This window comes from Macrotis lagotis, chromosome 1, assembly GCF_037893015.1.
Source record: "Macrotis lagotis isolate mMagLag1 chromosome 1, bilby.v1.9.chrom.fasta, whole genome shotgun sequence".
NCBI classification, from domain to species: Eukaryota; Metazoa; Chordata; class Mammalia; order Peramelemorphia; family Peramelidae; genus Macrotis; species Macrotis lagotis.
This window is the reverse complement of record NC_133658.1, coordinates 535856595-535884366: the sequence shown is the minus strand read 5'-3', so window position 1 is coordinate 535884366 and position 27772 is coordinate 535856595. Positions and strand designations below refer to the sequence as shown.

Genomic DNA, 27772 nt, shown 5'->3' with positions numbered 1-27772 from the left:
TAAGGCAGCTTTTCTGGAAAGTGTAGCCACCCCATAGACCCTGGAACCAGGATAAGTGAGACTTTAGTGTATATTCTTTCCCATGCCCAGTTTTTCTTGTTTCCTTATTTTCCTTTTTCCTATTTTTCTTTTCTTCCCCCCCTTTCTTGCTATAAATTCAGCTTTCTCAGCTTACTATCATCCTTAACTCTTGGCTTTGTCTGAGGCTTTGGTCAGGAGACAAAATGAAAAATGAAAGCCCCCCAAAATATGATGAGATAAAGCACATGGAGTCCTTGGCCCCTGTGATTTTTTTGTCTTGCCTGTGGTACTTTGATCCTTGCCTTGGTCTACAAGTGGGGATTTCACACCAAATCCATTCTTTTGGTTCCATATGAGGACTGAGTGTGTGGTACCCTCCCAACCTGGCACAACACTGAGTACAAGATGAGTGTGACCTGGGCCAAGTGGGCTGGCCTTTGTGGTTTCAACTATTTCACTTAAAGGGATTATAATTTTACTTTTTAATTTTGCTTATTTTCAGGACAGCAGAGAGGTAGTTTAACCCTATTGTGGCAGAGAGCACAGCATACCATCTTTCTTTCAGGGGCAATATCTCCTAATATCTTGAAGGTTGATAAGCAAGAGCTGTGGCGGGAGCTACATCACAAGAGAGCCTGAATTTCTTCTGCAAAACTGCTGGTGTAGACCACTGCTCTATGTGCCAACTTAATTTCTAATTTTATAGAGGCAGGGTAAGCCTATATCTACCCAAGAACTGGGTCTCTAAATGTTTTCCCAATCATCTTTTTGAAGCAACAGCTTCCTTAAAGTTAGCGCTGTATAGAAGAAAGAACACAGAATTGTTTCAGAGGTATAACTCCACAAATGACCATCACCAAGAAGAGAATAGAGCAGGAGTGCAAACTTCCTATTTGAGCAGTCCCCAGCATATGAATATAACTATACCAGCACCTGAATTATCTAAAATATTAAGATCACAACGGAGGTCCCAAAAAAAGGTGTCATGGAAACACCACCTCTTTTTTCCTTTTCACTCAGAAATGTTAAAGCAATTGATCCTATTTCTTTGAAGGTCAGAGCCATCTTCTCTGACTCAAAACAGTAAAGAATCTTCCAGTTCTGCCAGTGAAGAACCGGAATCAGGAAGGAACCAAATAGTACTTTATCCCAAGGAGTCAGGCTGAGTCTAATAAGCAGGAGAGGAACAGCTTATAAAATGCACATACTTCAATATTGATATTGCATATGGAATACACCCAGATGGTGTATATGGTGCATACATAGAACAGGCCATACAAAGCCATCATGTCCTTATTTGTGTACTGTGCTCAAGGAGACCCCCAATTTCTCTTGAGTTCTATCAGGATAAATCAATCAGTTAGATAGGGAGGAAGGTAACCTCGCTCTGAGCAAGGCATCACAGATGAACTAATTAATGACTTTCTTTAAGAAGTTGCTCCAAGAGACTTTCAGTATCTAAAAACCCAAATTTGATCAGATCAAATTCAATTTTGTTTTGCTTAATATTTTAACTTCCCTTTTGTATTTTCCAAACCCAGAAGACTCATATTGAAAGTAACTTCTAGGAGAGCATTCTGTCCCAAACAGGTAGAAAGAAAATGAACCCATTTTTTTATGTTCTCTTAGGAACAATCCTTAACAAACTGTGATCTAGAGTGTGGGGGTAGGAGAGAAAGAAGCTTCATGCTAGGTGACCCTTGTTGTTTGGCTTGGAGAGTGGGTCCTCTCTTGGCCTTTTTCTTTTTTTTCTGTTCCTTGAACACCTCTGAAGAGTCTTGCCACAGTAGTAGGACATCTCTTTACTCTAGTGAGCCTTGAGTCTCTTAGGGAACAGAAGGAAATCTGACCACAGCCCAGAGTGGAAGGTAAGGGGAAACACTGTTCTTCTCAGTAGGCTGTTCATTAGTTTGGGTCAGCACAAAAAAAGAGGAAAAAAGAAAAAGAAAAAAGCTCTATTCAGTGCAAAGTCTTCCAATGTCTCTCTGCCTCTCACAATAGTGATTAAAATAGTAATGATGACTGTTTGTACAGTTCAGTCAGTCCTGAGTTGCGACTGGCAAACTCCATGCTGAACCTGAGCCTGAGGATGGTGTAGAAACATGAGGGAACAGAACTATTACTGAGACTCTTCCCATCAGAGTTCCAGGTCTCATCTCGATCCTTCCATCTCAAGGGTGCTCACTCCAGAAACTTGCCTTCAATCCTCTTGACCGCCCCCCCACCCCCACCCTCCCTATCCCTCTCTGTGCAAGGTCCAGTCATCTCTCCCTGTGGTTCTTGTAGCCAGTTTGCTAACATGATTGTTTTACTTCTCATCCTCATCCCCCTCACTCATGCTGCTGATGGAGGCTGAGGCTGCTTTTGGGGAAGAAGGGGGAGAAGTTTTGTTTGGGAGCCATGGGAAAGTCGGGGAAGGGGATCGGGAAGGAGACCGACCCCTGGTTGGACTGCTTGTTGGGCTCTGTCTTGGTGATAATGCTTGTAGCATCCGTCCACTGCGTTCTTGGAACATCTGTTTCTAGAAAGAAATTTGAGAGAAGACACTTGTTATGGAATAGTTGAAGGTAACAGAAATAGAACTTAGACCAAAAGAGAAAAATAAAATGGATGTCTTCCCTTTTGGATAGAATTCTAAGAGTATATGTGTGCCCTCATACTTGAAGATGGATGTATCCTTGCATTGAATTCATTATCTTCCATCACTTTATTTATGATCCTTAACAAAGTAAGATTTAGGTGGGGTGAACTATTGATTTCTATAGTAAAATGCTAATATTAATTAATTTAATTTAAATAATTTAATGTAGTAAGTTGATCCAAAAATCACAATTCCAGCATCCAATAACTGCTACTTGAATATAACAATTATCTTCCACCTCCCATGCCTTTGTACAAACTAACTTCTACGCTTAGGATGCCCTTCCTCCTCATGCCTGCTTCAAGGAATCCCTAGTTTCTTTTAAAGTTCCATTTAGGTCTTATCTTCTAGACCTAAGCCTTTGCTAATCTCCCCTATTACTGCTGCCATTCCCCAATTTACCTTTTTTCTCCCCCAGTTATTTCCCTGCTCTCCCTCTTTTGTATATAATTTATTGTATATAATTTATATTCACTTGTTGGGAAGAGATAGTCTTTCTTACTCTCCTTCCCTCACTAAGCTTCTTGAAGTTTAAGAGACTGGTTGTTGTTTTTGTTTGTTGTTGGACTTTGTGTTTACAACCAGTACAGATTTTAGAGCTTAATAAGTGTTGAATTGAATGGAATTATAATTGGACTGAGTGACAATACTGGTATTAGGGACTGATCATTGTTTGCAGATTAGTTTATTTTAGGCCCTCACTCTATGTTAGGAGAACAAACTCTGATCTGTATTAAATCCAGATCAATATACTAATGAACCCTGTTACAGTACAAGTTGTATCATATTTAATCTATTCCAAATGAGTAATAAAAACAGATGTTACAGAAATTTATTAAACCAGAGGTCTAATTGACTTTCCTGTATATAATTGTTATGAAAATGCTTTCTAAATCACCACATAAAGATTAGATTGTGTTAGCATAGTTTGTAATTTATTGTGTACTAAGTTGTTGAAAATGATCACATTTTGCAATATTTTATTAGCCAGAATTTTTGACTAATCAGAATACTTTATTCCTTGAAAATGCCATAAAACTGTGTTGGATATGCCTTTATTCTCTAGTCAGATTAAAACCCCAAACCTACAACTTTTATTCAGTGCTTTAATTGATGCTATAAATATTGTCATTCCCATTTTTCAGATGTGGAAATTAGTGCTGAGAGATTCAGAGACTTGCCCTTGGTAACATGGGATAATGCTGATGGATAAAAAAAAATGCTAGGCCCAGAGTCAGGAAAATCTGTTAACACAACTTCAGATATGTACTAGCTGTGTGACCCTAAACAAGTCACTTAACCCCTCTTTGCCTCAGTTTCTTCAACTGTAAAATGAGGATGATAATAATAAGTACCTTGAAGGATTGTCATGAGAATTAAATAAAATAATATTGATAAAGGCATTTAGCACAATGTTTGATTCAGAGTAGGTACTCTTTAAATACTTACTCTCTTCTCTTTCTTAGTCAATGATGTGACAATAGAACATTTTAAGCAGAAACTTGTCAATCTCCTGACTATGTTCCAGGTTCAGGTTGTATGAGGATTTGCTGTTTTGGAGCAACATGTTATGATTCCAAAGCAGAAAAAAAGTGCTTTCAAAATATTACCGTCATGAAACCTGGCACTCATCTCCTGCTAGAGAGGAGATAAATTTAAAGTGAAGAGAGAGAGAGAGCCAGATATTTTCCAATATGGCCAATGTAGAAATTTATTTTGTTGTCTGTAGTTGTTTCTTTTGATACTTAACTGGAGGAGGGAGAGTGTATTTATTTGTTCAATAGTGTTGAATGATGGGTAAGTAGGGATAATGGAAAGGGCAGATAAAAGAAAAAAAGAATTATGAGTAGCTGTGTCATCAAAGACACCATATTTTGAGAAACTTTAAACTAAAAAAAGCTATTCAACATTAAGATTATTAATAGGGTTGCTTTTATGTTACAGACATCTATGTGTTGCATTTTTATTTTATGTTTAAGATTGGTTTTCATGTTAATAAAATTGTAATAAATTCCAAAAAAGGAAATGAAGGTGATATCAGAACAAATTATACATATACACTCATGCATATAGGTATAAATATATAGAAATGGCAATAAAATGTTAAAGGAAAAAATGTCATTTTCAGATTTTCAGAAACAGACTTCTCTCCTCTTAACAGATATGGTGGATCATAAAAACAGAATGCTGCATACATTGTCAGACATAGTAGACATGTCATTTTGTTTTACTTGTTTTCCTTTGTTACATTGTTCTACAAGTCAACAAATGTTAACACAGGCACTGAGTTAAGCACTAGGACTATAAATCCAAAAAAAAAAAAAAGGAAGACGGTTCCTGTCCTCAAGGACTTTACAATCTAATAAGGAGAGATAAATCACAAAAGGGAAAATTGGGGGGGGGGGGTAACTGAAGTGGGGACTATAATGTGAATGGGGTTATTGGAAAGGAACAATGGTGCTAAGGAAAACAAAAATCATTATTACAGCATTTTAAAAATTTATCATCTACCTATCCAATGAGGGGGTAACCTTTGAAGCAGAAGTTTTAACACCCACTTTATTGGGTGCTTTTTTAAAATCCCAAGATGCCACATGTACAAGGGCTACCCTTCTATAAAACCATAGATTGTCAAAACCAGACTTTCTAAGTCAGAGGAAGACAGTTTTACAGAGTAAGAAATTGAGACCTACAGAGTTTAAGTGATTTGTCCAAGCCATACAGCTTATAAGTGTCAAAGCAAAACTCTCTCTCAATAGGAAAATGCCAACAAAAATGATTCCATTTCACCTCATGATTTGTCAAGGGTGGGGACCAGCAACCTTTGTTCTTCCCTAGAAATTGCCTCCTCTTTTCATCTTATAGCCTCATTCCAGCCTCACCTTAGGGCAGCATGATGATAAGGAAAAAGCACTGAATTTTCATTCAGGAGACTTTGTAGTAACTAGGTGACTTTGGGAACGTCACTTCACTCCCTTGAGCCTCAGTTTCCTCTTCTATCTTTGAGGATAATTATACAGGCATTATTTACCCCTTAGTGCCATGTAGTGTTGCTGAGAGGAAAGTTTTTTGGTAAACTATAAATCTTTATAGAAATGTAAATTTTGCTATTATTATTCAAAACGGCCAGGTCATTACCCTGAAATGGCTTAGTATACCACTGAGCATAATTCTTCTTCCTAATGGGACAGAACTACCATTATGTGGTTTGTTTTGTTTTTTTTAAGCCCAAAAGCACAGCTTCAGAATTAGTTACTGGTCTTTAGTTCATAAGCAATCCTCTTGATTATGCTCTAGCTCCTTACTACTTAAATGGCACCCAGACTTCAGTGACCACCATGTATCAAGACAATTGGTCATTTCAGCTAATAGACAACAAAATGATCTTTAAAAAAAATCAAATGGGGGAAAAAACCACATTGAAAGTGGAAGATGTAAGGTACAATGGTGTTCTCTCATATTAAGTCCATTTATGAGACAAAATCAAATGCCAAAAAGATTGGGTAGCCTATTATTAATATGAGCTTTCAAAAGCCTTGAACTTTTGGAAGGCACTTAAAATATGTATTTTATTACTATAATCTTTGTGTATATTTTTTCATGTCAGCCATTAGCCCTCCACTGTGAATGGATTTGTCAGCATTTCCATTAGCAATACTCCTTTTTTTTTTAAAAGAGAACTACATATAACTTGTTCCTGACAGTTTGACTCAAGACTCTCAGTGAGACTGTTCTGTTTAAGAGAATGAAAGATTTCGAATCATTAAGAAAACAACAGCATGGGACTTGCATTTACTGTTGTATGGGTGCCAAATATTTCTCTAAATCGGTTTTTCAAGCTCTTGTAACTGATTTCTTCCTAATTTAGTTTTGCAGTGTGGGACACACGAAAAGCAGATGAATTGAATGGTCTCCAATGAACTGTCTGGATAAAAAAGCATTTTATAAATATAAAAAGGCAATTTTCTATGCCTTGGTTTCTTCATCTATAAAATAAATACACTGCTTCATCTAAGATTGTTTCAGTGTTCCTTGAATATAAGATAGTAGGTGTGAAAGTGATTTGGAAATAGGTTTGGGGTTTAGTTTAGTTTAGTTTTTTTTTCCTTTAGAGTCAATGGTAAAAGCTATGGACAAAAAGGAAGTAAGTCCAGGTTCAGATACCACCTCCAATACCTATTACTTACTTAGGTGATCATGAAATCACTTAGCTCATTCTATCAATTTCAAAGGTTCTTAACCTTTTTTGTGTCATGGACCCTTTTAGCAAGTTTGGTGAAGTCTATGAACCATTGTCAAAATAATTTTTAAACAAATAATAAAATCATTGGATTAAAAAACTTACATTGAAATATAGTTATCCCAAAAAATTTGTTTAACCATAAGGACCTCAGTTTCTTCATCTGCAGAACAGAGAGATAAGAACACTTATACTACATATCTCAGAGAGTTGTGAAAATCAGAAGATAAATGATATATGTGTAATAATTAACCATTATGTAAATGCAGGCTTTCTTGATGTTACTGTCTAACTACCAAGAGATAGATGGAATTCTCAGGGTTTGGATCTGATATTTTCTAACTTTATGCTGAAGGTGCCTCAGAGAAATATTAAGATCCTGGGAAACCTCCTGGAAGTTTGAGCTTAACTGTAGTTCTCTTAGAGTCAAACCCTGTACAACAATAAATATTTTATTTATGGGTGTAATTATGAGTCTGACACTTAACAGGTGCTCATTGTTGATCTGTTGACTTGAAGATGATAACCTGGAAGTTCTGCCCAACTTTGTTATCCACGTTATACAAACAAACAAGCAAACCCACCACTTAAACATTCTTCTCAGCCTCTGAAATGGTGTTTTGACCTGTCGAAGAGTAGCTTATTTTTGCTGGTACTTTATTTTCTGGGAATACAGACCCTCTATTTTAAGAAGTGAGTCCCAGCCCCCAAATCCACAAATAAAGAATTATTATAATAATAGCATATTCATGAAAAGCAAATTACTTATCTTGGAGTTTAACATCCTTGTAACTATTCCTGTGCTTTTAATGTCAACAGAAAAAGCAATGTCGAACTCTGGTTGATATGGCAAATTAATGTTAATAACAGTTTTGACATGAATAGCACGTTATTTAAAAAAAAAGAAAGAAAGAAAGAAAAACCTCTTGTCTCCAAGCTGAGTTTCTTTCTTTTTTTTTTAATCCCCTCATCTCACAGTCAATGAAGGTTTCCCTAGAACAATGCCTAGTATGATTTTATCCTTCCCTGGGTGAATAATATGAGTGTGGTCGGTGAAATCCTGCATTCTCTTTCTTGCCTGAAGTGTGTGTGTGTGTGTGTGTGTGTGTGTGTGTGTGTGTGTGTGTGTGTGTGTGTGTGTATGTGTGTAAGGGTGGAGGTGGGAAGAAAGAATCCACCCCCTTAAGTTTCCATAGAGAAGGCTTCTCACCAGAAATACATTTCAGTGCCCCTGCCAGTCAACCCAATGCCTGTGACACAACTGGAAATGAATTTCTGTCTCTTCAGTGTTTTAAAATGAGGTGTTAAAAGGGTAGGTGTATATTATGCACTTTGAATAAAGGGGGAATGTTCAGGCTTAGGAACATGCATATCTCTACCTAGGATCAAACCAGCTCCTCAGGAACCTTCCAGATTTATGTTCTGCTCCTTAACTGCTATGAATTTCTATTTAAGGTTTGCAAAATAGTTTCCTTAAGACAGCACATGATTTGAATAGCAGAGAGAGTATTGATCCCACTTTACAGATGAGGAAACTGAGACTTGGAGCAGTGACTTGCTTGCAGTCACTCAATTTGTGATTAGCAGAACTTAGATGGGAACCCAGATTTTTCCACCCTAAATCAAATCTCTTCCTACTTCAATCTAAGAAACATTGACTAAATATCTACTTTGTGGTATGGCTGTGGAGTAGTAGACTGAGAGCAGTCCTCAGAAGCTGAAAGACCTAAATTCAGTTTCCTCCTCTGACATTGAAAGAATAAAATTCTACCTCCTAGAGAGTCTTCCCTAACCTCTCTTAATTACACTGCTTTCCCTCTTTTAATTATTTCCTATTTATAGCATATATAACTTGGTTTCTATTGTTTGCCCTCTTTTAATTATTTCCTATTTGTTCTGTATTAAACTTGCTTTGTATTGTTTACATGTTGCCTACTCTATTAGAATATAAACTCCTTGAGGACAGACACTGTCTTTTGCCTCTTTTTATATCCCCAACTCTTTATGTTTTGTCCTTCATTTTCGAAGAAGATCACAACCTCAGGGAGGTGATGCCATGACAAGCATGAAAACTGGATTTTAGTGAAGGGGTGCTGTGCTAAGTCCAGTCTTACTTTCTCTCTAGAGCCATCTGAGTCCAGTAGCCAGATATGAGTCAGAACAACTGGAGATGTCCCTGGATAATCAAGGTTAAGTGGCTTGCCTAAAGTCACACAGCTCGACTGTGGCCGGATTCAAACTCCTGAATCCCAGGCCAGTGCTCCATCCACCTTACTCAGAGTACCCTGGCTGCCTTCCAGCTCTCCACCAAGGCCAGCTTCTCTCCAGCTCTTAGTGTAGTCTGGCACATAGCAGGCACTTAATAAATGTTTCTACCTATCATTTTTTGTAAGGTTTTGAATTTTACAATTTTACCACCACCCTTCCTTCCCTCCCCCTCTCCTCCACAGAAAGCAATCTGATAATCTTTACATTGTTTCCATACTATGCATTGATCAAAATTGAATGTGTTGAGAGAAAAAAAACATATCCTTGAGGAAAAAATAGAAAGTGAAATTATGTATTACATAAGACAACTTTTAAAAAAATTAAAAGTAATAATATTTGGTCGTTGTTTAAACTCCACAGTTTTTTCTCTCAATAAATGTTTACTGAATTCAATTGAACTGAACACAAGTAAGTCACTTAACTTCTAAGGACCCTAGGTAAGCCCTATAAACCTATTGATTAATGACTGAATATGCTCTACATTGGTAAAGGGTGTTTCCTTATAAAAAATTTCCAACCAAATCACAGCTGCAGTTTAAACACATTTAAGATACTTTTGTGACCTGGGGCAAATCTCTCCTTTTATGAAGCTGAGATTCTTCTGTGCAATGAGGGGCTGGAAGGTTTTGCTCAATAGGCTATATTCAGTCTCAGTCATTCCTGGGTGAGGCTAGTCCTTTGACTGTCTAAGAGTTTGATGACTTCTAACTTTAGAATCCTTGTTTTTGTCATTAGTGAAATGTTTTACACTGAATTATCAGGTAATGAAACATCTGAATCAGCCAGGAGACAGCAGTGACAATCCATCAATAAAATAATAAAGCTTAAATAGATTTTGTTCCAAGACTTCACATGTCATAATAGAAAATGTAAGATGACAAAGAGGCTGGAAATCAAACAGGACTACCTCCTTTTCTCTTGAAAATCAACTCATGTTGCACAAAAAAGTACCTTTGTAAACTGTTATCATCAACTCTGCTGCTAATACCTGTTATTTCCTCCAAAGGCAGAGTTATTATCTTTAAGTCTGTGGGGACAAAAAAAGGGGAATCATGATGATTTCTAAGCATGCATTTTTCTCCACTTCTCTGCTCATTACCCAAAGTATCTGGGAGGGAAAATTCAAATAAGGGATCCCCTGCTTAATTTAAAAAAAAAATCAAACATTTTCTTCCTTGGAACTAATGGTTCAAACATTCAGTGCTTTTGAACATCCTTTAATGTCCAAAGTAAAACTGCGAAAATCAAGAACAGGAGGACATCACAACCTCTAGGCAGCGTCTTGTCTCTTCACCATCCCTTTAAATCTATTAGTAGATAGATATCAGTTTGTCAGTTCCCGTGGATTCAATGATCATCTTTATGCAAATGATTCTCAGATCTATTTGTCCAGTCCTAACCTTGCTCCTGATCTCCAGTTTTATATCTTCAATTGCTATTTCAGTCAGACAATAGAAATAATCTCAACATCTGAACATGTGCCAAAAGATTTGCCTAAAGAGCCACCCCACTTGTGAGGCCAGGGCTTGAGTGGCCCTTCCAGCCACCTTCCAGCTCTCCACCAGCCACTTCTTGCCATATTGCCTCTTACAGATGTCACTGAGAGGGAGAAAGGAGCACTCAGTCCATAGTGAACTTTCACAACTGAACACCAGAAGGATGCATCCTGCCCACACCCTATGCTCAGCAGACTGCACAGATACAGAAGCTGTGGGTGGATTCAAGTCCCTTTAGCACAAGGGTTCTTAGCTTTTTGTGGGCCAAGGAAACCCTTGGCCATTTGGTGAAGTCTATGGACCTCTTCTGTGCATAATGATGAGAAATAAACACTTAGGACTATAAAGGAAATCAATTATATTGAAATAATAATAAAAAATATTTTGAAGGCAATTGGAGTCAAGTGACTTGCTTAGGGTTGCATGCTTATTAAATGTCTAAGGGTGGATTAGAACTCAGGTCCTCCTGATTCCAATCCCACTACTCCATCCATTGAACCAACCAGATACACTGAAAAAAATATTTTTAAAACAAGTTCATGAACTTCTAGTTAAGAAATCCTGTCCTAGCAACGTAGGTCCTCACAAATACACATACACAGATATCCATACAATGGTGTGGAGGGAGGTTCTTCCTCTCTTTATGCTAAGTACAAAATGACAGTCCCACAATGAGGGCACAATAGTATTTGTTGCCAACAGTGTTGCTGTTCTCTCCAAGGATAAATCCTAAGCTCTTCTCTATTCTGCTAAATCAAAACAAAAAATATCCCAAATTGTTGCCTAACTTAAGGTTAACTCCAAGGACCTTGGAAGTTACCCTTGGGAGACCAGCTATGGACAATGGCACCCACATCCAGAGGAAAACAGAGACAAAAAACTTCACAGAATCTGAATGTATACTGTGCTCACTTTTTTAAACATCTTTTTTTCCCCTTCTTATCTCATGGTTTTCTTTTCTTTCTCTTAGTCCTAATTCCTCTTATACAGAATGACTAATATGTAAAGATGTTAAACAGAAATGCACATGTAACTTTTATCATGACCATTTGCTGCCAAGGGGAGGGGAGAAGGAAGGGAGGGTAGTAGAAAAATTTGTAACTTGTAAATTTGCAAATAGAAGAATGTTAAAAGACTACCAAATGGAGCTGTGAACTCATCCAACCTTGCTGGAGAGAAATTTGGAACTGTGCCCAAAGGGCAACAAAAATGTGCATACCCTTTGATACCATTACTGAGTCTATACCCTGAAGAGATGATGAAAAAGGGTAAAAACATCACTTGTACAAAAATATTCATAGCAGCCCTGTTTGTGGTGGCAAAGAATTGGAAATCAAGTAAATGTGCTTCAATTGGGGAATGATTTAACAAACTGTGGTATATGTATATCATGGAACACTATTATTCTATTAGAAACCAGGAGGGATGGGAATTCAGGGAAGCCTGGAGGGATTTGCATGAACTGATGCTGAGTGAGATGAGCAGAACCAGAAAAACACTGTACACCCTAACAGCAACATGGGGGTGATGATCAACCTTCATGGACTCGCTCATTCCATCAGTGCAACAATCAGGGACAATTTGGGGCTGTCTGCAATGAAGAATACCATCTGTATTCAGAGAAGAACTGTGGAGTTTGAACAAAGATCAAGGACTATTACCTTTAATTTAGGAAAAAAAACATATCTTATTGTATGATCTTGCTATCTCTTTATACTTTATGTTTCTTCCTTGGGGATATGATTTCTCTCTCATCACATTCAATCTGGATCAATGTATACCATGGAAACAATGTGAAGAAGACTGGCAGATTACCTTCTGTGGGGAGTGGGGGGAGTGAAGTAAGATTAGGGGAAAAATTGTAAAACTCAAAATAAATAAAATCTTTAAAAAAAAGGACTACCAAAGCATGTAATTGGAAAAATAAAATATATATTTTTATTTAAAAAAAAACCTTAAGGTTATCTCAGTTTTTCAAGGAACCATGATTTCCTTGGTGAACTGGATCCCATCACTGTAACTCACAGTTTCACACCTTAATAGATCATTTTTAGGGGTGAATGTGGCTGAAAAGATTCATCACTTATTGACTAACCCTGGATTTTGAGCCCCTCTTTCTATTTATCTAGTTGAAAGATAATGAAATCTGCTGTTCTGCTATAGGTTTTTCTCCTTTGACTCAGCCTTCTTGAATCCAAACTCACGTTCCTGCTAAAATGAGGCATCAGAGGAGGGATTCAGTGGAAGGACAACCAACTAGTTTGATAAAGCAAACAAATCTGCTATTAGTGGCCTTTTCACTTGAATTTCCAGGCTAGATTTCCCTTTCTGGACTCACTTTTTTATTTAGGCTCCTCTTTCTTATTGAATTGAAAATGAAATAAAGAGGTATTTGTCTTATTGGTTTGAAAACATTTCCTATGGAATAATTCCAAGCTCATCAGTATAGGTTGGGAGATTCCCTAAAGGGAAAGATTCCCTTTAAGGGAAACACCCTAATAGCCTGTAGGAAGTCCTATTCATATCTAAAATGACAGCCGCAGCTAGGTGGCACAGCGATAGAGCACCAGCTCTATCCAGGAGTAAGGAGGACCTGAGTTCAAATCCGACCTCAGACACTTAATACTTACTTAGCTATGTGACCTTGGGAAAGTCATTTAACCCCATTGCCTTGCCAACTGCCTGCCCCAAAGAGTCGTATCTAAAATCATATTAAATAGGTTTTGCATTTAGTGTATTTTTATTTCTCCAATTTAATCCTCACAAGGGCATATTCTACAAAACTGTGGTTGCCATCACCCTTCTCATGAAATCAAAGGAATATGTGCCCTGCAAGTTTCTCCTCTAGAGAGAAAAGTCCTTAAGGCAGAGTTCATGTGTTGTAGATCTAGTTTGACTTGGGCTAATTTAGTGTTTCAAGTCAAGAATTAGGATCAAGTAAGGACCTTATTAGGACAACAGGAAACAAAAGGAGACTTACTAAACCATAGCATGAAAAGGCTACTGAGCAAGTGTACAGCACTGGCTTAGGTAAAATGTACCTTCCCTACCTCATCTTGCCTCCATATAGAGATATATGGTCAGCAAGGGTATTCATCATAGTGATTTGGATTAAAATGGGATAGATACTGAATCTGAAGTCCACTAGCTCCTTGTAAGCTGAATTTTTATCCTTTAAGCAACTAGAAAGCCAGATCAGTTTATCACCTTAGTCCCTTGAACCAACCAAGGTCTCAGGGACAGTTTCCTTACCTCTTAAGGGAAAAAAACTTACTGACCTAGCCTACCTAGTAGATAGATGTTGCATCTACTAGGTAGGCTAGGTCAGTAGGCATATGCCTGAGTAGAAGGGAACAGTTTTCACTCAACACTCCAGTTGAGAATTTACTTACCCAAGCTCCATCAGGTCCAAAGAGTTCTAGAAAGTTGCCAATAAACTCTCGAGACTTCTCTTCCCACTTCTGAATTAAATCATGGCTCTTTTCTTCCACTTTATAAACAAACTCCTTTGATTTTTCCTCTACATTCTTGACTTTCTCTTTCATTTTGTCTACTTGGTTCTGAAAACGGTACTTCTTCTCCTGGTGAAAAGAATAGAAATTAATTCAATATCTATACAATTCTGTGTGGTGGGCCTTTACAGAGACAAATACCAGATCTAACTTTTACTGTTTTATGCAAGATGGACAAGTCATTTAACCTCAGTAAGGCTTAGTTTCTTCATCTGTAAAATAGACACAATAATACCAGTGCTACCTGGTGCTACAATAATACCTGTGCTACCTTCACAGAATTGTCATGAGAAACATGTTTTGAAAACCTTAGGGTACTAGAAAACTGGAAGTTAATACTACCACTGTAGTAATCGAGGATCATGATTATTTCATAGGTATTAGTCCTTCCCCTTCTTCCCTCTATTGAAGAAGTTATTTCTGAGGTTCATGAACTTTTTTTTTAAATCTTGTTAACTAAGTCTCAACAATAATTGTTTTTTTCATAATGCCACATATTTTATGCCTTTAAAAACATTATTCTGAGAAAGAACCTGCCTATAGATGTCACCTGGCTGCCAGAGGAGTCTATAATACAAAAAAGTTAAAAACCATGTCTATAACTTAAAAAGTAATCTTTTGAGAGTTGCTGTGACCAAAAAACAAATATTTTGTTGACCACTCTTCTGGTTATCAACTTTTCTGAACTTAGCATGACTAATCTGAGATAAAAATCTGAGAAAATAAAATCACTAAGAGCATACTTGGTACCTTTCTAGCTTAGTAGGAACTTGTGTTTAGCAGGGATGGCCTTAAGGAATCCAGAGATACTTCAATGTTGTGCTGAGGTTTTGGAGTAGGTCTAAAGGATGAATAATGCATGTATATGATATATGCATATTGTATCTTTTTTTAAAAATTTATTTAAGGCAATGGGATTAAGTGACTTTCGCAAAGTCACACTGAGGTTGGATTTGAACTCAGGTCCTCCTGACTCCAGGGCCAGTGTTCTATCCACTGCACCACCTAGCTGCCCCCATATTGAATCTTATCTCTCAAGTATTCCTGACCTTAAAAAGATTCACTCATCTGCCAAAATGATCTTCCAAAAATGCAGGCTTTATCATATCACACACACACACACTCTCACACTCACACACAGGTTTCCTGGTACTTCCAAGATCAAATATAAAATCTTGTTTAGTTTTTAAAGTCCTCTCCCTTCCTGTCTTTCCACTTTTCTCATAGCTTATTACTCTCTACATACATAACTCTGTGATCCAATGAAATTGTTCCCTGAATGTTCCTTGCAAAAAAAATCCATTTCCCAGCTTCTAGCATTTTCCATGACTGTATCCCATGCCTGCAAAGTCTTTCCCTCCTTTGCTTTTCCTAGCTTCTCTGTCTTCCTTTAACTTCTCAGCTAAAGTCCCACCTTCTGCAAGAAATTTTTGTTTTCAGTTTTCCTTAATTATAGTGCCTTCCCTCAGAGATTTTTTCCAATTTATCTTGCACGAGACTTGGTGCATAGTTCTTTGTTGTCTTCCCCATTGGACTTTGATCTTCTTGAAAGCAGAGTTTTTTTTTTGTATTTCCTTGCATTTCCAGTGCTAAGCATACTGCCTAGTCCATAATCAGGACTTAAATGCTTATTGACTGGACTCCACTTGGCCATGTGTTGATATTCTATGACTTTGTAAAATCACTGAAAATTACTGGTTTATTGAAATATGTGTGAAGAATAAAGAATTGATTTCTATTTTCTTCTTTTGTTAGTATTACTACATAAGGTAGAACTCCAAAGCATTGGCTACTCTTTATCATGAGCAGAGACATATTAAAGAAATTTTCCCCAAAACCACTAATACCAGATTATGTATGTATATATATATATATATATATATATATATATATATGTGTGTGTGTGTGTGTGTGTGTGTGTGTGTGTGTGTGTGTATACATATATATGTATATACATTGTTGTTGGTCATATTTATTTAGTTATATAATTAGCTCAGCAAGCTGTCTATAATTTTATGAATTTTAGAGAATTTGTCTGAGCATTGTGAGACTGATTTGCTTCAAGGTCATGCAGTATCTGTCAAAGACAAGACTTGAACTCATATCTCTTTGACTCCCTCTATGTATTGTTATCCCTACCACATTGTGGAGGTTAGGGGCATAGTGCTCCTGAGATTTGGATAATCCACGTAAAATATTTTGGCTCTCCCTTTAAACAAGAGAAAAAAAGAAATTGTGTCTGTTTATGGAATTAAAAGATGATGTTGGGGTGGCTAGGTGGTGCAGTGGATAAAGCACTGGCCCTGGAGTCAGGAGTACCTGGGTTCAAATCTGGTCTCAGACACTTACTAATTACCTAGCTGTGTGGCCTTGGGCAAGCCACTTAACCCCATTTGCCTTACAAAAATCTAAAAAAAAAAGATGATGTTTTTTGTTTTGTCATGACAAACACAAGAATTGGATTTCAGTGAGGAGGTGCTGTGCTAAGTCACCAGCTCACTTTCTCCTCCATAATCATCTAGGTCCATTGGCCAGATATGTATCAGGACAACTGGAGATGGTTCTGGATGTGAGACAATCAGGGTTAAGTAACTTGCCCAAGGTCACAGAGCTAGTAAGTGTCAAATGTCTGTGGCCAGATTCTAACTCAGGTCCTACTGACTCCCAGGTCACTCCCAGATGCACTGTGCCATCAAGCTGCCCTATTAAAAGATAAATTATGTTTATATTATACAATACTGTTCTTATATTTTATGCAATTCTGGGTTTCTAAACTTTTTATATGTTGTTTGGTGGTCCTCTGTCATCTGTAGCTTCCACAAAACTCCCCCCCAAATTCCATTTAATTTCTTATGCCCACCAAGGATATATTAACAGCTCAATGGGGAAAGTCACAATGTGGAAGGGATAACTGCACTACACTATGTTGTTTCTACTGATAGCATATCAGCTTCTGATCTCAAAGAAGTTATGTGAATTTTTTTGTTATGCTGGACTAAAATACTTTGTCATATTCAGAGAAATCATGACATAATCAAAAGATTATCAAAGAAGAGATGGTCAGACTTTCTGGATTTAGGAACCATAACTGGGATCTCATATCTGTTTACTCATTCAATCTGTTGCAATGCTGTTTTAGTTTAAGTATTTGAAGAGAATCTGGTCTTATACAGATTTGTAACTGGAAAAGGAAGGAGGATTTTAACAGACAAATAATGTCTTAGTATTGTTATTAAAATAATTTTGTCCTCAAGGACAGCCTAAAAAGATCTCAGGGATCTCTAGAGATCCACTTAACTTGGAGAATTATTAGAGGTATTGGAGCTGGGTTCAAGTCTTCCAACAAATATTTACTAGCTTTGTGAACAAGAACAAGTTACTTAATTTCTCTGAACCTCAATTTCATCATCTATAAAATGAGGATAGTAATATAAATATGAATGATTATGTCAAATGCTACTTGAAATATCTGGGTCATTGGTTAGATATTAGAGCATGGAACTCTGGCTATTTCAAGATTCATCCTTTTTTAAAAAAATTATTTTATTTTTAAATTTTTCCCACAGTACATGCAAAAGCAAATTTCAACATTTGCTTCCAAAACCTTGAGTTCCAAATTCTTCCCCACCCCCACCCCACTCCCTTCACTGAGAAAGCAAGTTACTTGGTGTAGGCTAAAAATGTGTGAAAATGTGTAGAAACATTATCACAATAGTCATGTTATAAAAGTAAATATAACCATCCCACCTCAAGAAAAATAAAGTAAGAAAAAAGTATGCTTCAGTTTTTCCATTAGCTTTGTCTTTGGGATGGATCCTTTATTATAAGTCCATCAGAGAAATTGCTTCAATACTTTTTCCCACAGTGGCTATTGCTAGCTGTATTCCCCTCCATCTTATTTATTCTATTCTCTATCCTTTCACCCTACCCCTCCTCAAAGGTGTATTGTATCTGACTACTCTCTCCCACAATCTTCTCTCTCTTCTATCACCTACACCTGTCCCCTCCCCTGTCCTCTTTCTCCCATCCCTTTCCTCTCCTATTTTCCTCTAGGGTAAGATAGATTTCTATACCCAGTTGAGTGTGTATGGTATTCCTTCTCTGAGACACTTCTGATGAGAGTAAGGCTCACTCACTCCCCCTCACCTTCCCCCTCTTCAACTACACTGCAAAAGCTTTTTCTTGCCTTTTTTTCTGTGAAATAACTTACCCTATTCTATCTCTCCTTTCCTTTTCTCCCATTACATTCCTTTCTCCTTCATTGACTCCATCTCTTTAATACCTTCAAATTTAACTCCTGTGGCTTCTCTATATATTCTCCTTCTAACTGTCCTAATAGATGAAAACGTTCATATGAGTTATCAATATCATCTTCCCATGCAGAAAACAAGCAATTTAATATCATTAAGTCCTTCCTAATTTGCCTTCCTGTCCACTCTCTCTATGCTTTACCAGAGTTCTGTACTTGAAAATCAAACTTTCTGTACAGCTCTGGTCATTTCAACAGGAAACTTTGAAAGTATCCTATTTCCCAAATATCCATTTCTTCCTCTGAAAGAGGAACATTCGTTCATTTTTGCTGGGTAGTTGAGTCTTGGTTATAATCCAAGCTCTTTTGCCTTCCAGAATAGATTATTCCAAGCCCTATGAGTCCTTATTGTAGAAGCTGCTAAATCTTGTGTTAACCTGATTGTAGTTCCAAGATATTTGAATTTTTTTCTTTCTGGATGCTTGCAATATTTTCTCCTTAACTTGGGAGTTCTGAAATTTGACTATAATATTCATACCAGTTTTCAATTTGGGATCTTTTTCATGAGGTGACCTGCAGATTCCCTTAATTTCTATTTTACTTTCTGCTTCTAAGATATCGAGGTAATTTTCCTGAAGAATTTCTTTAAAAATGAAACCTAAGTTCTTTTCCTGGTCATGATTTTCAGGTAGCCAATAATTTTGTAATTATCTCTCCTGGATCTGTTTTTAGGTCAGTTGTTTTTCCAATGAGATAGTTCACATTTTCTTCTAGTTTTTCATTCTTTTAGTTTTGTTTTATTGTTTCTTAATTTCTCATACAGTCATCAGCTTCCCTTAGCTCCATTCTATATTTAAAGGAATTATTTTCTTCAGAGAATTTTTTCTCTCCTTTTTCATCTGGCCAGCCCTGCTTTTTAAGGCATTCTTCTCCTCATTGGCCTTTTGGACTGCTCTTTCTATTTGACCTGAACTGGATTTCCAAGATGTTATTTTATTAGTATTTTTTGGTATCTCCTTCACCAAACTGATGACTTGGTTATCATAATTTTCCTGCATTGCTCTCATTTCTCTTCCCAATTTTTCCTCTGCCAACCTTACTTGATTTCCAAAATCATATTCTTCAATAGCCTGACACCAATTCATATTTTACTTGGAGGCTTTGGTTTCAGGTACTTTGACTTTACTATGTGCTATGTGTATTTTTGTTCCTTCATAGGACCAAAGTAATTGTCCATGGCAGTATTTTTCCTCTTCTGCTGTTTGCTCATTTCCCCAGCCTATGACATGATTTTAACTCTTTGTTAAGGTGGGGCTCTGCTTCCAGGGTGGAGGATGTACTGTCCCAAGTTTTTGAGGGCTTTTGCCCCTGTATTCAGGGACAACCCCAGGGACCTCATTTCCTTCAAGGCCTTATGAGAAGCTCTGACTTCTCTCCTGGTCTATACTCTGGTCTGTGGATGACCATAAGCACCTCTTTCTGCCCTGAAACTGTAAGGAGGGATCCTTGCTCTGCTGCAGGCCATTAGCTCTGATGTGATTCTTCTCCTTTTCTTGAGACTGGGGCCCAGACTGCGATCTGGATCTGAGTATGGGCAAAGTCACAGAGTCCTGCCCAGGGAGAGCAAAGAGACCTCTGCAATCTCCCTTGACCCTCTTACCTTCTGTGAGCTGAGCACTCTGGAAGCAGCTCCCAGGTGACTCCCTGCCAGGTGACTCCCAAGACCTGCTCCTGATCTCCTGGGACTGGATCTATACTGAGGCATGTGCTGGATTCTGCTTTCACTTTGGTGCAGCAGAGTTTTCCTGTTGGTCTTCCAAGGTCTGGAAACTGCCCAGGCCCCCAGGGACTAAGGTGCCCTGCAATCTGGTCCTGAATGGCTAGAGCCAGTTTGTTCCCAGTGCAGCCTGGCCTGTGAAATAGGCCCTTTCTAAACCTGGTATAAGAGACCCTTCCTGCAGATCTTCCAAGTTGTCTTAGGTTGGAAAATTGTTTCACTTAGTTTTTTTGTGGGTTCTGCCACTCTAGAGTCATAATTTTTTTTTTAGTTTTTTGCAAGGCAAACAGGATTAAGTGGCTTGCCCAAGGCCACACAGCTAGGTAATTATTAAGTGTCTGAGACCGGATTTGAACCCAGGTACTCCTGACTCCAAGGCCGGTGCTTTATCCACTACGCCACCTAGCCGCCCCTAGAGTCATTATTTAAAGGTATTTGGAGTGCTTGGGGGAGAACTCAGGGCAGTCCCTGGCTTTACTTTGCCATCATGGCTCCACCCCCCGAGACTCTCCTTTTAAATGTATTTTTTTATATAGTCAGTTCCTAGGATCAGAGAATCCTACATCTAGAACTGAAATCCCTATTTAGCTGAGTATGAAAATGTAATTTATATTATAAATTAAAGAAAGTTCTTACATTTTTGTACTATGCTGAAAATTTAGTTTCATAGTCTCCATCCTTCTGGTCTTTCATTTTTGTAACCTTGGAATTATCCTCAATTCCTCACTAACCTTCATTTCATTACTTAATCAGTTTCCAAATCTTGCCATTTCTGAAATCACAACATCACTCCCATCTGACCTCTTTTCTCTAGTCAAACAGCCACCAATTTAGTTCAGGCTCTCACTTTGCCAAATCCAAATTATTGAAGTAGCCTTCTAATTGCTCTCCCTTCCTTTAGTTTATCAGCACTTGAGTGTGTCCTACACACTGCTACCAAAGTGATTTCCCTTAAGCAAATATCTGAACATCTCAACCTCTATTCAATAAATCTAGTGGTTCTCTCTTATCTCTGAGATTAAATATAAAATCCTCTGCTTAATTTTTGAAACCCCCTACAACCTATGTTTCCAGCATGTTCATTGTTGTTGTTCAGTAATTATTATTTTCCTGACTCCTTCTTAGCTTTTTCTTGTATCATGGAGCATGTGGTGGTCTGGTGGAGACTGTGGAAATCTTAGAATAATGTGTTTTTTTTTAAATTCATAACCTAAGAAAATGCTAAATTCCAGTTAAACAATTAATGAAAATAAATAAATAAAACCTCACATTATGACCCAAGCTTGGAAGACAAAGTTTGTGAGTAACTATGGCCAAAAAAAATTAACCTGTTAATGACTAGTCTTCTGGAGTTGTACTTTTCTGAGCTTGATGAGTCCAACTCTTTAGTTTTACAGTTGAAGAAAATGAGACAAAAGAGCTTTCCCAGGTAAACAGTAGTCATGTCTGAGGTAAGATTTGAACCCAAGTCTTCCTCGCTATGATTCTATCCACGCTATCATTGGAAGTACACTGGAATATAATAGAAACAGAATGAAGAATCTCATATCCAGGCAATACTTGAGTGTTAACTGAGATAGAGGGATCTGGCTTATCCTGGTTCATTTTGTTTGAATAGACCCATCAATACTAGGCTTGGACTGTTTTTTCCTCTGACCTCTTCTTTGACCAGAAAGCAACAAGTTTTGGAAATGATTCTCTAACTACCCATACCTATAGTTTTAATTTAACTCAGTTTTTTTAAAATAAAAATTTGTATTTAATCATATACTTGGGGTTCCTTTTTTCCATGTAATACTTAAAAAAATTTCAGTCAATCTCTTGATTGAAATAGGCATATCACCTTTTCAGTGGCATAATCAGAGCCAATATTATGAGCAGAATTTCATCTCCAGGGCAGCCGTCTTCCTTCTCAGATTGCCCTGGGAGTATAATCATTGGATTATGAAGGCAAGCAGTAATCATTATCATTCCCATTAACCATCGCTCATGTTTTGAAAGGACTAGTGATCAATTATGTGTGCTCTGAGATAATTATAACTGCAAATGATTGTAGTTTTCTAGATAACTCTTCCCCCTAAAATTTTTGACCTCTAGATTTTTTAAAAAAAGATTGAAAGAGGATATTGATTTCTTGTACTCTTTCTCCAAGCCCAGACAAATATAGCTATTCAGACCAGCTCTCCAGATCCATCTCTGGTAGCATTCTAGGCTACAATCTTTTGCTTCTTGACACTTTGTTTTACTCATTTTATAGCAGTTCTATGGGAACAACACAGCAGAAACTCAAGAGAAACCTAAGGCTTTAGGATCTAACTGAACTAATTGCTTAACTACATTAGGGAAAAGATATTTGAGGAATCAAATGAACAACTCACTGACCTTGAAAAATAAAATCAAGGAAGAGTATACTGACTTCATTAACATTAAAAAAAATTGCCATTAAAGAAAAAGTCAATCTTTGCCCCTCACCAAAGAGATATTTAAAAGAAATCCTTTGCCTGAAGTAGTCAATATAGGAGCTATAAATAGAGGAGAGGCAGTAAACAGGAAATATCTCTCCTATTTGTCATCAAAGTTTGTTCAAAAAGGGAATGTACTTACATTTATAAAACTAACATTCAGCTCTTTGGCTGTGTACCCTCTTTGGAGGTTACGTCGGGCGTAAACATCATAGTCACGGACAATTCTGGTGATGATGTCTGATGTTGAGATGCCTTCTGTTCTTTGAGTTGGGACAAACATTCCTGGTCAAAGAAGAAAAAAATTAGATTCATTTCAGTTTTTTTCCATTTTGTTCCATTTGTGTGTTGGCTTTATTATTTATACCCCAGAGAGATTCAGCATTAGATTTTACCAAGTAGGGAGAGGGGATCTAGTGCTATTCACTCAGAGTCCTAAATCAATGGACGTAACAGTAGGTTGCTAGATTACTTCCCCTCCATATAAAGAGTTTATTTTGCACTGCAGTTATACTATCCATAGTTGCCTTTAGATCTGATTGCCTGTGAGACACACTATAGCCAGAAAAACACAAGAAGGGATAGCAAGTTCTAAGAGACAGTCTATAAAATTAACAAAAATTATACTCACAATATTTGCATATACGCACAGGCATTAACAAAGGAAAAACATAATCCTAAATTCACTAATAAAGCATTTCTGTGATCTCTGCTACTGGAGAGAGAGAGACTGAGAATGGTGAATCTCTTGAGCTTAATTTGAGTGGCAGTGGGATAAGCTGCTCAGATGGACTAAATTCAATATCAATATGGTGAGTCCTTAGGAGTAGAGGGTCACTAAGAAGGAGGGGGAACAGGTCCACACTGGAAACAAAGCAGGTCAAAACTTCTGCATGCCAATAAGTAATGGGACTGGGTGTGTGAGCAGATACATGACCCTAAGAGTAGAAAGCTAATAGTCAAGCATTATGGACAATCAAGACCTGCACCCCCCAACATGAACAGATATGTAAATGGAGGACAAAGTATTGCATCAAATACCAGTGATCTGTAGAAGTAAGTATCATTTAACTTGTTGCTGCTATGGAGAGGGGAATATGGGAGGAATGGTTGCCAATGAAAGAAGCAGGAGATCAAAGGTGCCAGAATCAGAAATCCCACATCTTAGTGTTGTATGAAAAAGTATTGTAGGAACATGATGATAGGATGAACTTCTGTCAGTCATTCACAATCTAACCTACCCCCAATTCCTCACCTTTCTTGATGCAAGGTGAAAGAGAAATTTCAACCCTTTTCTGCCACTAGCTAAAGGTAGCTAGACGGAGAGCTCAGATCCCAAAGACATGAGCTCTCTCCCCTTCTGTGAAGTCAGGAGGTCAGGGCCGAAATAGCAGAAAAATTAAGTCATCGTCATTGTCTGCTGCTGAGACTGCTGCAGTTTTGGATCAGGGGAAAAGATTTGCTTTGGCTGGATGAGAGGCAAGACCATGAAAGAAGCAGAGAATACTCTGGTGATATAATGAGGCACCCATCTTTTTTTCCAAATCCTAATTATTAGTCTGCTAAAAATAATCTGTAATGAGCATGATACCAGAACCTTTCTTAGCATGCTTTTCAGGATTGTGTTATTTGGCTAGGTAGTTATTTTAGGAAGCAGCACTGAGCATGTTAATGAAGGGAAACTTTCAATTGTAATAGGGTATAATAGAATGATGATGAGTAATCTGGACCTTACAGTCTATTTAATTTAAGCTACCTCTTTTTTAGCAAGCTTTGCAATGAGTTTCTGACATGTCTCCATGATAAGCAGAGCCAGCATTCTAAGGTTTAATCTTCATTTCAGTATCTTTCACTCCATTTGGAGTGATTCATGACTCTTAAATTAAGACATTATCAGTGTGCAAAAGCCAAATGTGGCTGAGTGAGATGTTTCTGACTTTTCCCTTACAAATTGTCTATTATACTCTCCAACAGCTTCTCCCCTCACTGATCTCAATAGATTCGACATTCAGATGAAGCTATGTGGTGGTCATCATCAGGACAGAGCAGAGAAGAAATCTCTATAGCTAGTTTTTAATCTAAAAGAAATGCTTATATATTTTTAAAACTCACATGTGATCATATTATACATATTATTCCATGTTCCTTAGATAAGTAATGTATTTTTTACTTTAAAATAGAAAAGATAGAGAAGCAACTAGGAGGCAAAATGGACAGATGGTTTGGAGTTAGGAAGAATTGAGTTCAAATCCCACCTTAGACATTTACTAACTGTGTGACTTTGAGCAAGTCATTTGACCTCTACCTCAGTTTCCTCAATTGTAAAATGGGGATAATAATAATAATACCTCCATTTCAGGGTTATTTTGAGAATCAAATGAGATAATAGTTGTAAAGCACTTAGCATAATGCCTCTTATATATGCACTAGCTATAATTTTTATTATTAAATGGTAATATTGAATTTCTTAGAGTTAAAAAAAAATAAAAGAGGAGGCCCAGTCAAAGACAACTGGAAATTTAAGTTTATTTCCTCTTTCTATGTGATAGCAAGACAAACATAAAGACAACAAATTTGATGGAAATATTGGTTAATAGAGAATTCTGATTTTTAATAAATTATAGCTTTATTACATTGTGAGAAGGGAGCAATATGTATGTGTGAGACAATCAACCTTTGTGTAATGGCACAGAAAAATATGATTGCGTTAGATTTATTTGTTGACTATAAGAAAAACATTTGATTTGGTAGAGCAAAACCTTAAAGAATCTTCTTCAACAAGGTTATCTCCCATGCACATAGCAAAAGCTATAAAAATATGATTCTTTATAAAGATTCTCCAAAAGATATGGTAATGGAAATACCATTGTTCAATCATCATCCAGTTACTATTCTCATCAAACAAGATATAAAAAACAGCAAAAGGTAAACTCTTCAAAAGATACTTGTCACTGTCATGGAGGATGTCCAATACTGGGTTCAAATGGAAGAGAGATTTATTATAAATATTGAGGTCCTCCAATTACTTCTTTACATGGATGATGAATCAATTCCTAGAACATTTAAAAGTCTCCCAGATGAGATTCTTGATCTCTCATAGTTTCTTTAACCAGGATAAAAAAAAAGTGGATGAAGAATGTCTAAGTTTCCCATTATGATATGTTGTTGAATGGTCAGTTAATCAAGCCAATCCTTAGAATACATATAGGATGTTCCAAAAGTCTTAAATTTAAAAATATTAAAACTGCACTAATACTTTCGGAAAATTAACATTCTGGGAAAGACACTGGATCTAAAATGAAACAGAAGGAGGACAGTAGGTTGGATTGACTTTGGGAAATGGTACTTTCATTTTAGTGATTCTAATCTTCTGCCTTACACAAGGCTTGTCTTTTTTAAACCAGTATGCAGGTGATACTATGACGCTTCAAATCTTAGACTATATTACTCAGATAATTAAAGTTGTGGATTATCCAAAGCATAAGAGATTAGTAGTAGGTATAACTAGGTAGCAATTTATACCCAAAGGTTACAGGAGAAATAGCATAAAGAATATCATCTGAATGATTTATGAACAGAAAAGAATGAAGGCCAATCATCTAATGAGAATTGAGGGTATTCATAGAGTGTATATCCAGATAACTCTGGTGCCAGCATTACTATAAGTCCTTCTTCTTCCCCTTAGAAGGGATATTGCATTAGTGCCATATGGAATCTAACTGGAAAATGGTGGTAACCATGACAGATATAGGGAATTTAGGAAAAAAGAGGGGTTTAGAGAGGAAAATATGAGTTCAGCTTTGAACACATTGAGTTTGAAATGCCTGGTTCAAAATGCCTAGTTCAAACTGCCCAATAGTAAATAGTTGATATAGAGTTCACAAGAGAGATAAGGGTTGTAAAAATAGATCTAGGAATCATTTGCATAGAGATGATCATTGAACCCTGAGAGCTGATGAGATCATGAAGGCAGATAACATATAGAGAGAAGAAAATATAATAGTGCAAATCCTTAGGATATGCTCAGAGTTAAGGGGTGAGAATTGTATGATGCACAACCTGGGCAAGCATCATCCTTTGTCACTATGGATCATGTAGCTTCAATAAGTACTGAAGGAAAGTATGACTAAACTTAGAGAGGGAATTGCTTGATTCCTTAACAAACCTGCATCCTTTCCACCCTTAGGAAGAGCCATTGGTAATGCTCATTCCAGAGTATTCTGGCACACCCAGGAATATTTAGGCTCACACTCTGTGCCCACCTATGGGGAGAGTTAAGAATGACTGATAGACATTCTACTGATGTCCATTCAATATAAAGAGGCTGAGAGGAAGTTGAGTGGATCCCTTCTGAGAAATTTATAGGAAGATACAATAAAAAATGACTCAGAATGGTAGGGTATGGATGAATTGTATTGGAGGGATGATCCACAATAATGAGATCAAAGTTTTTAGTGAAAACTACATTTTATTATATGAGCAGTCTTCATTGTATAAATGAATTATAACCTGATGTTCATTTTAGAGTTTTAGAAGTTGCAATGTAGAATGCACATCTCATAGGAAAAAAAATGTTTAAACTTGTCTTGTTCTTTTTTCTTTCTTTTTCTTTTTTCCCCCTTTTAGTTTCTGATTCTTCTTTCACAACATGAATATATTTGGTCCCATAAAAGACTATTTAAAATTCCCTTTGTTTTTCATGCGGGCATCTTCTGCAGGCATCCATGAAGTCTTTCATGGAACCCTCCTCACAAAGGAAAGAATTCAAATTTACTGGGAGCAAAACACTCTCTCTCTCTCTCTCTCTCTCTCTCTCTCTCTCTCTCTCTCTCTCTCATCCCACCTAACCTCAAGTTCTACCCAGTATACCTGATTCATAAAATAGAGATAACTTCTAATTTTTTCCTTACATATCATAGATCCCTTCCATCTTAGGTCCTTCTCCCCCTCCTCATCTCTGTCTGGAAATAGTTCCTTCTCTTTGTTCTCCCTCAGTATGATATCTCTAGAATTTTCAGCCTCCTCCAACTCAGGAGAGCTTTTCTGAAATTGCTGTTACTCTCTCCCTTGGTAAGGCCTATTTCTGCATTTAGACATTCTTCTTCA

General features: G+C 37.2%; 1 protein-coding gene across 5 annotated transcripts in view; it reads right to left on the bottom strand.

Annotated features, from left to right (window-relative positions):
* Positions 1-2260: 2260 nt before the first annotated feature.
* PCYT1B (phosphate cytidylyltransferase 1B, choline) overlaps positions 2261-27772 on the bottom strand; it is a 104470-nt gene continuing 78958 nt past the window's right edge. For 3 of the 5 annotated variants that reach the window (XM_074233116.1, XM_074233149.1, XM_074233132.1), the window contains 3 exons: positions 22809-22951; positions 14059-14247; positions 2261-2542 (listed from right to left, as the gene is read on the bottom strand). In XM_074233116.1, coding sequence (XP_074089217.1) covers positions 2330-2542; positions 14059-14247; positions 22809-22951 — 545 coding nt within the window. In that variant the 3' untranslated portion in view covers positions 2261-2329. Of the gene's footprint in view, positions 2543-7007; positions 7066-14058; positions 14248-22808; positions 22952-27772 lie in introns of all 5 variants that reach the window. The other 2 variants (XM_074233140.1, XM_074233123.1) reach the window with 2 other exon arrangements.